Source organism: Misgurnus anguillicaudatus, chromosome 19, assembly GCF_027580225.2.
Source record: "Misgurnus anguillicaudatus chromosome 19, ASM2758022v2, whole genome shotgun sequence".
NCBI classification, from domain to species: Eukaryota; Metazoa; Chordata; class Actinopteri; order Cypriniformes; family Cobitidae; genus Misgurnus; species Misgurnus anguillicaudatus.
Genome location: NC_073355.2, coordinates 9,123,650 through 9,137,859, shown reverse-complemented (window position 1 = coordinate 9,137,859; position 14,210 = coordinate 9,123,650). Strand labels below are relative to the sequence as shown.

At 36.4% G+C, this 14,210-nt stretch overlaps 1 protein-coding gene across 3 annotated transcripts; it reads right to left on the bottom strand.

Annotated features, from left to right (window-relative positions):
* Positions 1-3,644: 3,644 nt before the first annotated feature.
* On the bottom strand, positions 3,645-11,382 carry dnajb1a (DnaJ heat shock protein family (Hsp40) member B1a). 3 transcript variants are annotated; one of them, XM_055186299.2, is made up of 4 exons: positions 10,812-10,940; positions 8,908-9,121; positions 8,251-8,813; positions 3,645-8,083 (listed from the first exon to the last, which is right to left on the bottom strand). In XM_055186299.2, exons 2-4 carry the CDS (start codon positions 8,921-8,923, stop codon positions 7,853-7,855), a joined length of 810 nt encoding a protein of 269 aa, XP_055042274.2. In that variant the 5' UTR covers positions 8,924-9,121; positions 10,812-10,940; the 3' UTR covers positions 3,645-7,852. The 3 variants fall into 3 exon arrangements, with proteins under 3 accessions (XP_055042274.2, XP_055042267.2, XP_055042258.2); XM_055186292.2 differs by having other exon boundaries at positions 8,908-8,999; positions 10,812-10,929; XM_055186283.2 differs by lacking the exon at positions 8,908-9,121 and having other exon boundaries at positions 10,812-11,382.
* Between the last annotated feature and the right edge of the window lie 2,828 nt (positions 11,383-14,210).

Sequence of the window (14,210 nt, the reverse complement as noted above, 5' to 3'; positions counted from 1 at the left end):
TAAAAAAAACCCACTAGGAGAAAAACCTCAGAGAGGAACAAAATGTCCTAGGAGGAAAAAAACCCTTGGGAGATATATATAAATTTTGATGTTTTATATATATATATATATATATATATATATATATATATATATCTATATATATATATATTATGATATATATGGTATGTAAACTGATAAGGAGATTTAACAGGTTCCGTTGGTGGTCGATGGTAAGGTTGGGCATCACTTTGAAGGGCGGCCAGTAGATCAGTGGTGTGTTGACCTCCACGGCAGCTGGGTCTGTTTGTCTCAATGTCCTCAGGTTCGAGGACGAGACAGGGAGACAGAAACCTATTAGCATTGGGGCTGTTCGCATGTAATGCAAGTGTCACACAGTGTTGTGTTCGCTCGGTTCCAGACAGGCTAGCTATTGCGGCATTAGTATATTACCCAGACGAGTTATGTGAAGCTAACTATTGCGAGATAAGTATAATTTACTAGACAAATTATGTGAATGCTTTGTTAAAGAAAAAAGTCTTAAGTTTAGATTTTAATTGATCGACTGTGTCCGATTTACAGACATCAGTTGGCAAATCATTCCAGAGCTTAGGGGCAAAGTAGGAAAAGGATCTACCACCTTTAGACACTTTGGCTATGTTTACATTAATGCGTTTATGCTTTAAAACGCATTACTTTTGCTACGTTTACGCCTTTCATCTACACTACATCGCCGTTTTCGACCCTCATAAACGGATTCGTTCGCAAACGCTGAAGACCCTGTTTTAGTTTGAGAACTCAGACGTTGCTCTGAGTGTAAATGAACGTAGACGGAGTCTTATGTAAACGAACAGCTGATATTAACGTGACAGCGCATCATTTTCAAAGTAAAAATTATTTTATTGATGTAAATGTTGGTTTGCAACGGAGGTTTTGCCAAAAATAGTAAACATCTACCAACCAGCTATTATAAACGCTATATCGGATTGTTTTAACATGTATCCTTCCTTATAGATAATGTCTGTTTTATATTAATGTTTGAGTATTGTTGGGTTTAATGTGTTTATGTTTTGTTTAAATTTAAAGATAGACTGTAATTTTATACGCCATATAGGCGTTGCAAAGGCCAATATGAAGGGAGAATTGTAATGGGTCAGACATTATTTTCCAGTTTAATGTAAGTTTTGTTTGCTACTTTAAAATGAATTTCGTTTCAGATAATTGGTCTCTTAATTTTAATCGATGCTTTGTTGACAAGTTTTGTGAATATAAATTAATAAAAACAATAAACTCAACGTCATTAATATAATGCTCGTTTAGGCGCTTGGCTTTTAGCTATTTGTGTGTTGCTAGCGGAGGACGTGCACGGACCTCGCACACTTTTAAAAATTAATGCAATAAGCATTTCTGGTAGGCTAAAGCAATACTTCACTTCTTACTCTATGTTTGATTGAAGTTTGCATTTGCTGAAATTTATTTTTGCTTCAAGCTCGCTACTGTTTAGAATGCTTTCTTTTTAAATCATAAAGACCTTTCTGTTTAGTTATAAAATCTAAATTAACCTATTAATCATATTAATATGTTGTAGGGGGGGCTAGAACAGTATAAGTGTTTATGTTTTGTTTAAATTTAGTAAGCTTACGAAAGATAGACTGTAATTTTAAACGCAATATAGGCGTTGTAAAGGCCAATATGAAGGGAGAATTGTAATGGGTCAGACATTATTTTCCAGTTTAATGTAAGTTTTGTTTGCTACTTTAAAATGAATTTCGTTTCAGATAATTTGTCTCTTAATTTTAATCGATGTTTTGTTGATAAGTTTTGTGAATATAAATTAATAAAAACAATAAACTCAACTTCATTAATATAATGCTCGTTTAGGCGCTTGTGCTTTTAGCTATTTGTGTGTTGCTAGCGGAGGACGTGCACGGACCTCGCACACTTTAAAAAATTAATGCAATAAGCATTTCTGGTAGGCTAAAGCAATACTTCACCTCTTACTATGTTTGATTTAAGTTTGCATTTGCTGAGATTTAATTTTGCTTCAAGTTCGCTACTGTTTAGTACTGTTCACTTAAATGCTTTCTTTTTAAATCATAAAGACCTTTCTGTTTAGTTATAAAATCAAAATTAACCTATTAATCATATGAATATGTTGTAGGGGGGAAATAGAACAGTATAAGACTTTCCCAAACACATTTTTATAGGTTCAAAAATAGTGTCTGTTGTAGTTGCCAGCAAAGGACCCATGTATGACTTTTTGTCAATATCGCACACCCCTAGGCTGCGTAAACGTGCAAAGGTAAGCTATTATACGGACTACCGGCACATCCGGGAACTTGACTGTAAATTTCGTCACCGCCCCTTTTCGGGGGTTAAAAAAGCAGCGCCTCCATTGGCTTCCATTCAAAACAGAGGAACAAAGCAACGGTCCCACACAGCCGGCAGGCGCAAACAACCCATGAAATCACTCAGATCAAACACGTCGAGTATTTATCTGTCCATCCTGCCTGCCATAGAGCGCGAAAGATACATTAACACATTTAATTTGGTCAATATAAAACATGTCCCTTTCATTCTCACAGCGTCAAATTTTGTGTAACAACGCCATCCAGTGATTGCTGGAAATATCGCTAAGCCAGTTAGTTGTATGGCTGGACGGAAAAGTGCACTCATTACTCTAAATATAAAGACATAATAAATAAATACGAAGTAACTTTCAAATACGAAGTAAAATCATTCACTTGCTTCCCTGTTGACTTGATGAGGTACGTGTTTAATGTCCGGGTAAGACACCTCTGGCCAATAGGGAGCGTTGTTGCACAAATTTGACGCTGTGGGAATGAGGGAGACATGTTTTTATCTTGACCAAATTGAGTGTGTTGGTTTGTCTTTCGCGCTCTATGGCGGGCAGGGTGGACGGATGGTTGCTCAACGTGTTTAATCTGAGTGGTTTCATAAGTCATTTACGCCTGCCGGCTGTGTACGAACGTTGCTTTGTTCCGCTACTTTGAATGGAAGTCAATGGAACGTCTAGTGCGATTTCCCCCAAAAGTGGGCGTGAACCTGTTCAGAGACATTCTATGACGTTGCGCCGGTTGTGCGTATTAGAGTAATAAGTTATTTTACACTTATATGCGCATGCCCAGTTACGTGATTGGTCATGTTTCATGCGTTTATGGTGGTGTATAGTGTGGATGAAGATTCTTTTAAAAATGCCAGTATAAACGAGGATCGTTTTCATTTTAAAATGCCGTTTTAAAACGCAAATGCTCTATGGCCTTTAGATATATATCAGACAGTATTGTCTTATAACACATCCCACCAGGAAGAAATACCGATTTATTACCAATATACAAATATGACTTAATATACCGCCCAGCCCTAACTTACCTGATTATTAACCTCCTATGACCCCAGCTTTTGTTTGTCTTTTTTTCAGATTTCTACCAGCTATTTCGGGATTAGGAAGAACCAATTTATGTATTAACCAAATATTTTACTTTGAACATGAAGCAGTGTAATTGTCCGCGTTTGTATTATGGTGCAAATAACAAAAAAGCAAATGTTTGTTTTTGTTGGTCTCCAGGTCTTAGGAGGTTAATTATTAAAAGTTAATTCTTTTTTAAAATATACAACAAAAAGCAAGAAGCAGGGCAAAGCAATACAGTGGTTGTAAAGCTTTAATTTGCATGAAGAAAGGAAAGAATCAGAAAGCATGTCGTATTAAGTGACTAAAAAAGACCAGCTGTAAAAAGTATTTCTTTTACAGGTTAAACAAGTATTACTTTAAAACAAGTCAAAACCTGTTCAGTTAAATTTTACAAGATATCAATTGTGTGAGGTACTTTACACTATGTGACCCTGCATGTGAAAACCCAGCTAAAGTCATTTTTTTTGTGATTTACTACATAAAATCATTTAATATAATGAAAAGAACATTCTGTGAAAAAAATATAACCTTGATATCTTTAATATTGACCGAGTAAGATCATGTCAAAGATTAAAACCAATAAGTGAAATCAAATTTGATGTTCTTATCTTATCATTAGATTATGAGATTTTAACCTCACAGACAGAGTCACATATCCCCAATTATTCTGCATACCCAGTTAACAATTTTGGCACAAATTCTGTAATTGCTAAAAAAAAGTAAGATGAAAACAAAGATCCCCTGTTCAAAAACAAACAAACAATAGAAACCATCACAGAAATTCTATTGGTTTTAATGGGAATTGTATTGGTTGTAATGGAAACTATAATGGTCTCTTTGGGTCTTGTGTTGGGATCTAATGCTGGGACCATTGTAATATGTCCCAAAAAGGAATTTTGTATTGGTTTTAATGGTAAAAGCTAATTAAAAGTTTGAATGAAACAAATAGAATTTCTGTGATGGGTTATTATATTGTTTTTTATTCAGCAGGGCGTTCATATCTAAAAACACATTATTAAACTATAACCCTGAAGATATGCACAGGATCTTGACTGAATCATTTGTAATAATTTTAAGCAATAACATATGATAGGGCAGTTTCCCGGACAGGGTTTAGATTATCCCAGGACTAGGCCTTATTTATTTTAGTAGTTTTTACAAACATACCTCACAAAAAACAATACTGATGTGCATTTTTAGACAAAACAATGGTACTAATATGTTAAAATATATCAGTGCAAGGTGTTTTGAAATTAAGGCAACTCAATCATGCATTTTAGTCTGGGACTAGGATGAGCCCTGTCCATGAAACCGTCCCTAAAAGTAACAGCTTCATTTTAAGATTCTGAAATTACCCAAAAATATCAAACCTGCAGCAGGTCACACACATTTCAAATGAAACATTTCATAAAAAAAGAAATCTGTAAGGTTTTAAATAATAAAAAGATTTGGGGCAACCTTTAGTTTTCAAACATGAGTGAAACGCATCCATCGAGCAGTATAATGTACAACACCTGTGGTTACTCTACAAGGACGACACCTGTATGAACTCAAGTGAAACTTCATACACTGACACATTTACATCGAGTTCCAGTTTCACTTTTTTAAAGGTGCAAAAATTGATTTGATGTTTATTTAGAGATGAAGCGTTGATGTTAAGATGATCCAACATATCCCAGATAACTTAACATTCATATGTTAAGATCAAAATAGATTTTTTTGAGTCAATGTATAATCCATTAGTTTAGGATAATATTCATTATAATCCTAAAGCAACATTTAGGCATTTTTACTACTTGTTAGCTGTTTAACTAACAACCCACAGTACTTCAATTGCAGGGATGTTCTCCCAGAAGCAGTCTGGGTTTAAGTGATAAGAGCATCTGTAAAGACAGTCATAGATGGTCACTCCTAACTGAGCGAGTGACAGTATATGATACAGAGCTCTGGAAGCACAGTGATAAAAATGCTCAAGAGGCTTTGTGAAGTTTTTGAATGAATCACAGGAAGTCAAACCTGCTACTACAGCCAAACCAGCTCTATACAAAACAATTTGACATGCTTAAGAATGTAGAAATCTTTTGTGTGATGCTCCTCAGTGATGATTTCGTGAAAGCAAGATTGGGCAACAGTCAAAATAAGAGTTGAGAATGCCATGTAAATTTAATGAAAGATCATAAGTACGAATTTGAAATGAGATATTGCTCACACAATGGACAACTGTATATCAGAATTAAAGTGGAAGTGAAATTAAGAAAATTCTGCATAATTCCTTAATTATATATATATATAATTATATCAGGGTTCCCACACCTTAGTTAACTTCAAATTCAAGGACCTTTCAAGGACTTCCAGGTCTTATACCCTCAAATTCAAGGACTGAATGTGAGAGCAAGGTTACATCGTGTTACCTTTTAAGATACATTGTTACAGTTCCCTTTCGAGGGAACTTGCGCTGCGTCACTGCGGTGACACTTTGGGGATGCCTCCAGGGGTAAGTGCGTCTGTATGTGTATCAAATTTATCCAATGGTGAGGCTTAACGACAGAGACAGGGTGACGCGGGAGCCAGGAAGTATTTCGCTATCTGAAATATTGCCAAAGACGGCGTTACAGGGACGCAGGAAGTATGACAAGGGAGACGCAGCGTCTCATTCCCTTCTCAGGGAACAAGTTACATACGCAACCAGAGATGTTTTCATGTGTCAAACTAAATTATGCAAAAAAAAAGCATTTTGGTATGAATGAACATTCGCATACAGAAGATATAAGCATTTAAAGCAAACAGTTTAGCACGTGTGCTTAAGGGGCTGTCCACACGGAGACGCATATCACTGTATACGTATAAATTTGTTATCGTATTGCCGTTTCGTCCACACGGATCCGGCGTTTTGAGAGAGTGAAACCGCTATTTTTTGAAACCGGGTCCTAAAGTGGATAAATCTGAAACCGACACCCTTGCGGTTTCGTGTGTACAGCCAATCCGTATATTTTGTGAAGCGAAAACGTCATCACATCACGTGTCGGAAGCGTCACACGTAACAGCAACAACAATAATGGCGGACTACGTGATTGTGTTCGTGCTACAGAAGCTACTAAAGCCTACTAGCTTTATTACAGCAAAATCTATTGCTTCTATGCAATTGTGGTGACCAACAAGCAATAATGGACAACATCATACGTTGGTTATGCGCATGCTCAAAGTCTTCTTCTCCGTGTATAGTGTATATCTGTGGCAGAATTACAGCGCCCCATACTGGTCCGGCATATATACTACACCGCTTTCAGTCGGTTTCAGTGGGTTCGTGTTTACGGATTATTTTTTTAGAACAAGGAAAAAAAATGATCGGATAGGGAATGCACCGGCTTCGTGTGGACAAAGCCTAAAAGTCTAAAATTTTTATGATATTATCCTACACTACACAGGGAATAATATGGATTATTATTATTATGCATAATTTTTGCATAAAATAGATTCAAGCACTTTTAATGACCTGTATCTATGTATGTATATTTTCAAAAACTTCCCAGGGCCTTGAATTAAGGACTTGTGGGAACCCTGCTATATACATATATATAGTTTTCCATGTCAGCCATAAAAGTGTTAATATTCACACAACATATGAGGTATTTACGGAAACATTAGATTCATAATCATTATCTCAAATAAAATGACACCTAAAATTTATCCCAAAGTCTAAAAAATTTGGGTGTGAGAACATGAAGCACATTTACAAATAAAAAGCAGATGTAGATCATCGTGTATATTTAAAATCCCTGTGTTGTCTAATAGTTCAATTTAAATTCCAATTTACTAAATTCCTCTTCCTGTCATTTAACTTCAAATAGAAAATGAAATAATCTAAAAGGATGGCAATGTTTCCCAATCCCGACTTAAAAAGATTTTGTGGTGTCGGAGCCGATGGTGTAGTGGGCAGTGCTCCGACATATGGTGCAGACGCACTTTCGGCGACCCGAGTTCGAATCCCGGCTCGAGGTCCTTTGCCGATCCCAAACCCCCTATACATTCCTGTCCTCTTCTATCATACTAGCTATCTAATAAAGGCAAAAACCGCCCAAAAACAAAAAAAAATTTGTGACAGCTCAAAATTCAAAACTGAAATAAAATTTTAATATAAGAAAACACAATACTAAACACAAATTTAGTAAACTGAAGCCATAAACAGGAAGATTAAAACAGAAAGGTTGACTGTCAAAATCATGTAAGCGAGTCAATATATAATTCTTCTGAAATGCTTCACAGTGTTCTGAAAAAGTGCACTGCATTATAAGCAAGGGGGTTATAAATTAATATACTGAAGCTCTGTTATGTTTCTCTGAGCTTGACTTATATTGTACATTTCTAACGGATGCTTTCAAGTTCAATATCTTGTAAATCACACGGGCTCTTGCAGTCTCTCCTTCGGTGGTCACACACCGATCACGGTGGCAGAATCTGAACCAGAGCGTCACGCGTACCCGCTGCTAACCTGTCTGGAAATTTCACTAAGAATTCCAGCACCATGTCTCCTCTCTTTTCAGGAAATTTGGACAGCGGCAGTCCCTCTCCCACAATCCTCTTCTTCATGCCGGGTTTAATGACATCACGTGATGTCACTGTGACAGTTCTGCCATCCAGGGTGGGAGCGCTAATGGAACAGCCGCAGAGAGCCTGACGGTGTGGTGTGAAAGAAAAGAAAGGGAAACAAAACGTAAATTTAATCAATTTACCTCAAATGTGAGGTATGTAATTCATACAATTTGCTTGAACCAAAGTATTTTCTTTAAAATCTTAACAAAAGTTTACAGGTGTATGTTTAGCAGACATTAGACACTTACATCTTTAAGCGATATCTTTGCAGGGTAAATGATGTCAGAGCCTTCCCTCCGAAACACAGGGTGTGTCTTGTCCTTCACCACAAAGACTATGTCGGCAGGGATGTTGGTCGGCGTCTCGTCTCCCTCTTTGGGGAAGGTAATCTTAGTCCCTTCCTTCCAGCCACGTTTGATGTCCACCGTAAGAATTTTGTCTTCGGTGCGCACGGTGCAGCCGTCCGGGTTTAACCTCTTGCGAGAGATCTTCATTTTTTTCGTGCAACCGGAGAAGACTTCTTCGAGACTCACCTTGAGCTCGTGCACGACCGGGGGATCTTTCTTCTTTTCCCGGCACCCGTGTCCGCCCCCGCGGGATTTGAAAGATCTGGGGAAACCGCCCATTCCTCCCATTCCGAAAGCCGCGAAGGGGTCGTCGATGTCCATGTCATGGTCTACGCCCCCATGAGATGCGAAGAACTGATCGAACGGGCTGCGGCCGCCGAAAAACTCGGCGAACATGGCGTGCGGATCGCCGTGAAAAGTGTAGCTGGGGCCGTTGCTTCCGCCGCCGGCGTGTCCTTTAAGCCCTGCACAAAATTAATCGGGTTAGTGGAAACAAATAGTCAATGTTCAGGAAAGACAAATAAACAGACTTATATAAAAACATCAGAACCAGCTCACAGGAACCAGGCTGCATGGTACACTTTGAACTCTTAATCCGCAGATCAGAGGGGGTTTCAAAAAGTCCCTCGTCGACTCCGCAATACACGCTCCTGTGTTGGCAGCATTCAGAGAAAACTCAAATGGTCACCAAAGGCCACCGAGCTGGAGCCATAGAGAGTTGCTAAAACTCTGGACAGGTTCACAGTTTTGTGCACCTTTATTTCAATCATAGCTACACTCACAGTAACAAAGAAAGCAGAACAATATAAAGTATTTGCAGGACAATGCACAACACAAACAGACACATCTAGAGATGCACCAATGTATCGGTCACCAACATTTATTGGCCGATTTTTCATTTTAATTCAAAACCATCAACATTTTGGCTTTAGCACGAAAAAGGCCGATATAACGAAGCGATAGTTGAAGACACTGAGCTCTATAATGTCTGGGTTTTCTGGGGACAAAAAATTTACCTAATCTCAATGTTTGTGCTACTGCATGCATACAACAATAAACATTAATTCATTCATAATTCAATACTTTACTAAAATCGCAACTGAAACGATTTACTGTGTTAAAGATATTTGATTGGTTAAAATCTGTCTGTTTGGGGCTTATTGCTTTAGTTTAAACCCTCACTCGGAGTTTCCACGATTTTATCTTTGCATGTTCTTGCTCATGAATAACAGTTAAAAGTAAGCATCTAAAGTTCGAATTCTAAAGTGAAAGTAAGAAAAGCGGGTCCGTCAGTGCACCCTGCAGGCATTTGTTATAATAAATAATGCTGGTTTTTATTACAAAGGCTACTTATTACTGTAATGTGTTTACTTATTTTGATAGTGTATTTGAACAAATTATTATTGCATCGTCATTATAATGTAATTTTAAAGGTTATTGCTTAATTGGGTCTATTTTTATTACCAAAAATATCAAAATACTTCATTATCAATTAGCAAAATAATTATTAGGGACAGTCCTAGATTAGTTAAAACATTTCAAAATTATGTGATTTCAGTTTCCCATTCATTTATCATTAAGGATTTCTTAAAAAAATTTAAAATCTCGTCTCGTGATCCTAATCTTGTGTCTCGTCTCGTAGATTAAGTGTCTCGTCACACCCTTAATGCCAGGTAAAAATAAAGCCTTTAATATTCTTTCTTCCAAAAATATTTTTGTAATATGTATTAAATGTAAACATCAAGTCAGTTACATGACTTAATTATTTAATTGATTTTGTGTAAACACAGTTCATACCTTGGAAACGGTATCACAGAAAATGTAAGTGGTTTTAAAACCTTGGTGTACCTTGAAACCGGCCCATGTCTAATCACTAATCGGTATCGGCCAAAAGAAAAACACGGTTCATCCCTAGACACACACGCTAAACACGCACACACACACAATACACAATGCAGGGATTTATTGTAGACTATGTACACCAGTGGTTCTCAAACTTTTTCAGCGTACGACCCTCTCTTGTACACGATGCATCCCTACGTGTCCCCCCAAAGAAAATGTATGATATAAATTAAACAAAACATGTTAAATTATTCAATGTAGTGCTGTTAATTAGAAGCCTTATTTTTTAGATTTAATTACACAGAATTTATTTATGATAAATTAATTTATTTTATAAAATAAATTGAAAAATTAAATTAAATGCCATAAAACTTGAGCCCCCCAGTTTGAGGACCACTGATGTAGACTGAGTCTACTGTTGTGGTCCTCATAGGATTACTACAGGATCTTTGTTACTTTGTGAGAAAAAAGTTTGATTTCAAATATCATGCTGCTTATAGTCATTAAGTAACATGTTATTACCATCTGATCCTATCAATGCACCACAGTATCATCACAGTACTGATCAGAAGAGTTTTATCTATGGCAGGACAATCACTGATGACTCAGACTGTACTCACCATCCTCTCCATATCTGTCATAGATATCCTTCTTCTTGGAATCGCTCAGGACATCGTAAGCTTCTGCGATCTCTTTGAATTTATCTTCAGCTCCGGCCGATTTGTTTTTGTCGGGGTGAAATCTTAACGCTTGTTTTCTGTACGCTTTCTTGATCTCCTCATCCGAGGCGCCCTTCTCGATCCCCAGCACCCTGTAATAATCTTTCCCCATCACAACACTCTACCTAAAACATCACTATACCTGAACCATCGCTTCCATGTGTCGATATAATCAAAATTATAAAACTACTTCACTGGAATGATCCACCGGCTGCCTCTGAAACATGAAGCGCGAGGCTGGAGTTCATTAAACTGTCCTTAAGTTATTTATCCCAAATGCTCATTTACAGCACATATCCGCTGGAGCCTCATCGGAATTTGTTATCATTGTCCCGCGACTGTCCTGACATTTTAAATCGATGAACTTAGAAATAAATACATGAAGGTTCTGTCTAACAGACCGTAATATAGTTGTCAACGTAGCCGACTGCCCGCAGAAAGTCCGAGAAAAATCACTTGCTCTGCTGCTGTATGAGCGGCCGCCGCAGTGAACACAGCGCCACCTGTGGAGAGGAGGACAAACAGTACATATCAAAATAGTACAAAACGAATATTAAATACCTCAGGCTTAGTGCAAAATGTCATAACACAAACAAGCAAATGCATAAATAGATGCCAACAAAATATAATAATAAGTAATAATAATAATAACATTGAAATTTACTATATACATTTTCTGAATTGCATTTAATTCTGCTATTTTTTGAGTGGCTTATCTATGGATGATTATATAATTACAGGTACACTCTAAAAATGGCTGGGTTAATGGTTAAATATTGGAGAGACCACATGCTGGGCTAAAATTTACCTCGTGCTTGGTTAAAAATGACGCAATCAATGTTGGGTTGATTTTATGCAACCATGGGGCAGCAGTTGGGTTAAAAACCACAACATTGGGTCATTTTTAACCCAGCGGTGTGTTCTGTCCAATATTTACCCATTATGGCCATTTTAGAGTGTACATTTGGTGTCCAAAGGATTTTCTGAGGTTTTTTAAAGGTTATATTTTTATTATTTAAAAAAATTGTACACTGTAAAAAATTATGTGTACATTTTTTACACATTGTGTGTGTCATGCCATTTAATGCATTAAATGTGTTGTCCCTGAACTAACATACCTTTTGTGTTATTATTCATTGTGCCGTCCACCACGGTCCTGTGACATAAGATCAGAAATGTCTTGTCTGCAAGTGAAGAGTTTCGTTGCAAAAATCTAATTTTTTGGTTGTGCATTCCAATTAATATCAATTCAACTGCAGTTGGTTTGTTTTGATTTAAACCTTCATAACTTATAAAATACAGCTAAGTAGCACCATAAAACAATAACATGATAACATTATAATAAACATGTTTTGACAAAAATGTTAAAAAATTTATTTATCTTGTGTAAGTGTTCATTTTTCACAAAATAGAGTAATGCGAGTAATGAACTCATTTAATGTAATGAACTCATTGAACTCATTTAAAAAAACAGTGATGGGAGTAACGCGTTACAAAGTAATTCTGTTACTGTAATTCTGTTACTGTAATTCTGTTACTGCAATTCCACTACTTTTAGTAGTAATGAGCATGTAACGAAGTATTTTTTTTATCAAGTAACGCAGTTACAATTAGTGAAATTTAAATGAGTTCATTACTCACATAATCGCATTACTCTATTTTGTGAAAAATGAACACTTGCAGACAAGACATTTATGATCTTATGTCACAGGACCGTGGTGGACGGCACAATGAATAATAACACAAAAGGTATGTTAGTTCAGGGACAACACATGTGTTGTCGTTACATGCTCGTTACCGCTAAAAGTAGTGGAATTGCAGTAACGGAATTGCTTTGTGGCGCGTTGCTCCCATCACTGTTTTTGGCACGGCTTGTGTTGTCCCTTTCATTTATTTTAACATGAAATGGCGCGTTAAATGGCATGACACACACAATGCGTAAAAAATTAACACTTCATTTTTTACAGTGTACTCATTGTTATGGACCACAAGATGTTACAGGCTATAATATTTTCTGTTAATGTGTTATGTTATATAGCTAAAAATCATTTCTCATTGTTTATATTAGTCTGTGTCAACAGTATCAAACCCTGTACGTTCTGTACTTTCATAGTGTCAAATCTGTCATTTAAAATACACATGCACTTGAAGTTTAAATAGATTTGATTGGCTGTCAATGGTTTAATGTTCCTCAGTTGGAAAAATTTGATCCCAATTATTTCAGAAAGTGTGATCCCAATTATTTCATTCATCTTTATTATTGTAGTGAATTCTTTTTAATATAAAAGACTAACTATAAAAATATTTGTATAGTTATCGTTATCGTTATAATGTGAATGGTAACAGAGTAGAATTGACACTAATTCAGACAAGAAATCACAATTTTCAGACACACTCTCAGAAATAAAGGTACAAAACTTGTCACTGGGACAGTAACCTTTCAAAAAGGTACACCTTTGAGTGCATATTAGTCCTTCAAAGGTACATATTGTAGTTCAAAGATACATATTTGTACCTAAATGATACTTAAGAACCTTTTTTAAAGGGTACTGCCCCAGTGACAGCTTTTGTACCTTTATTTTTGACAGTGCATTTGACTTTTTACAGAAAATATTATATTGTTATGGATCTTGTGATCTTTGGTGCTTTATGTTGCAACACACGGGAATGGGAAAAATTCAGTATTTAAGTATATAGTATTCAAGAAATGTTATACAGAAAACATATGTTGGTTTGGGAAAAACACAGGTTGTAGCTGAACACACTGTATGTGTAGTCGTTTCATATGTGATCAGAATTTCAAGTAGTAACAAGTATTGATTTATAACAAAGCAAAATATGCGGTTGTTCAAGAATATCCTGTCTTGCCGAATTGACACAGACAAAACTCTAAACATGTTTCAAAACGTCACTTGATCCTTAGAAAGTTTTACTAGATATTTCTTTAAGTGCATTAACATGGAGCTGTAAAAACAATATATGATTGGTGACCCTTTCACAGTAATGCTTTTTGGTAAAGCCACAAACTATCTTAAAGGAAAACACCACAGTTTTTCAATATTTTACTATGTTCTTACCTCAACTTAGACAAATTAATACATACCTATCATTTTTCAATGCATGCACTTAACCTTTGTACAGTGCGTGATGAATGTGTTAGCATTTAGTCTAGCCCCATTCATTCCATAGGATCCAAACAGGGACGAATTCAGAAGCCACCAAACACTTTCATGTTTTCCCTATTTAAAGACTGTTACAAGATTAGTATTTGTGGGGCAGGTCTATCAAAAGATGGTCCAG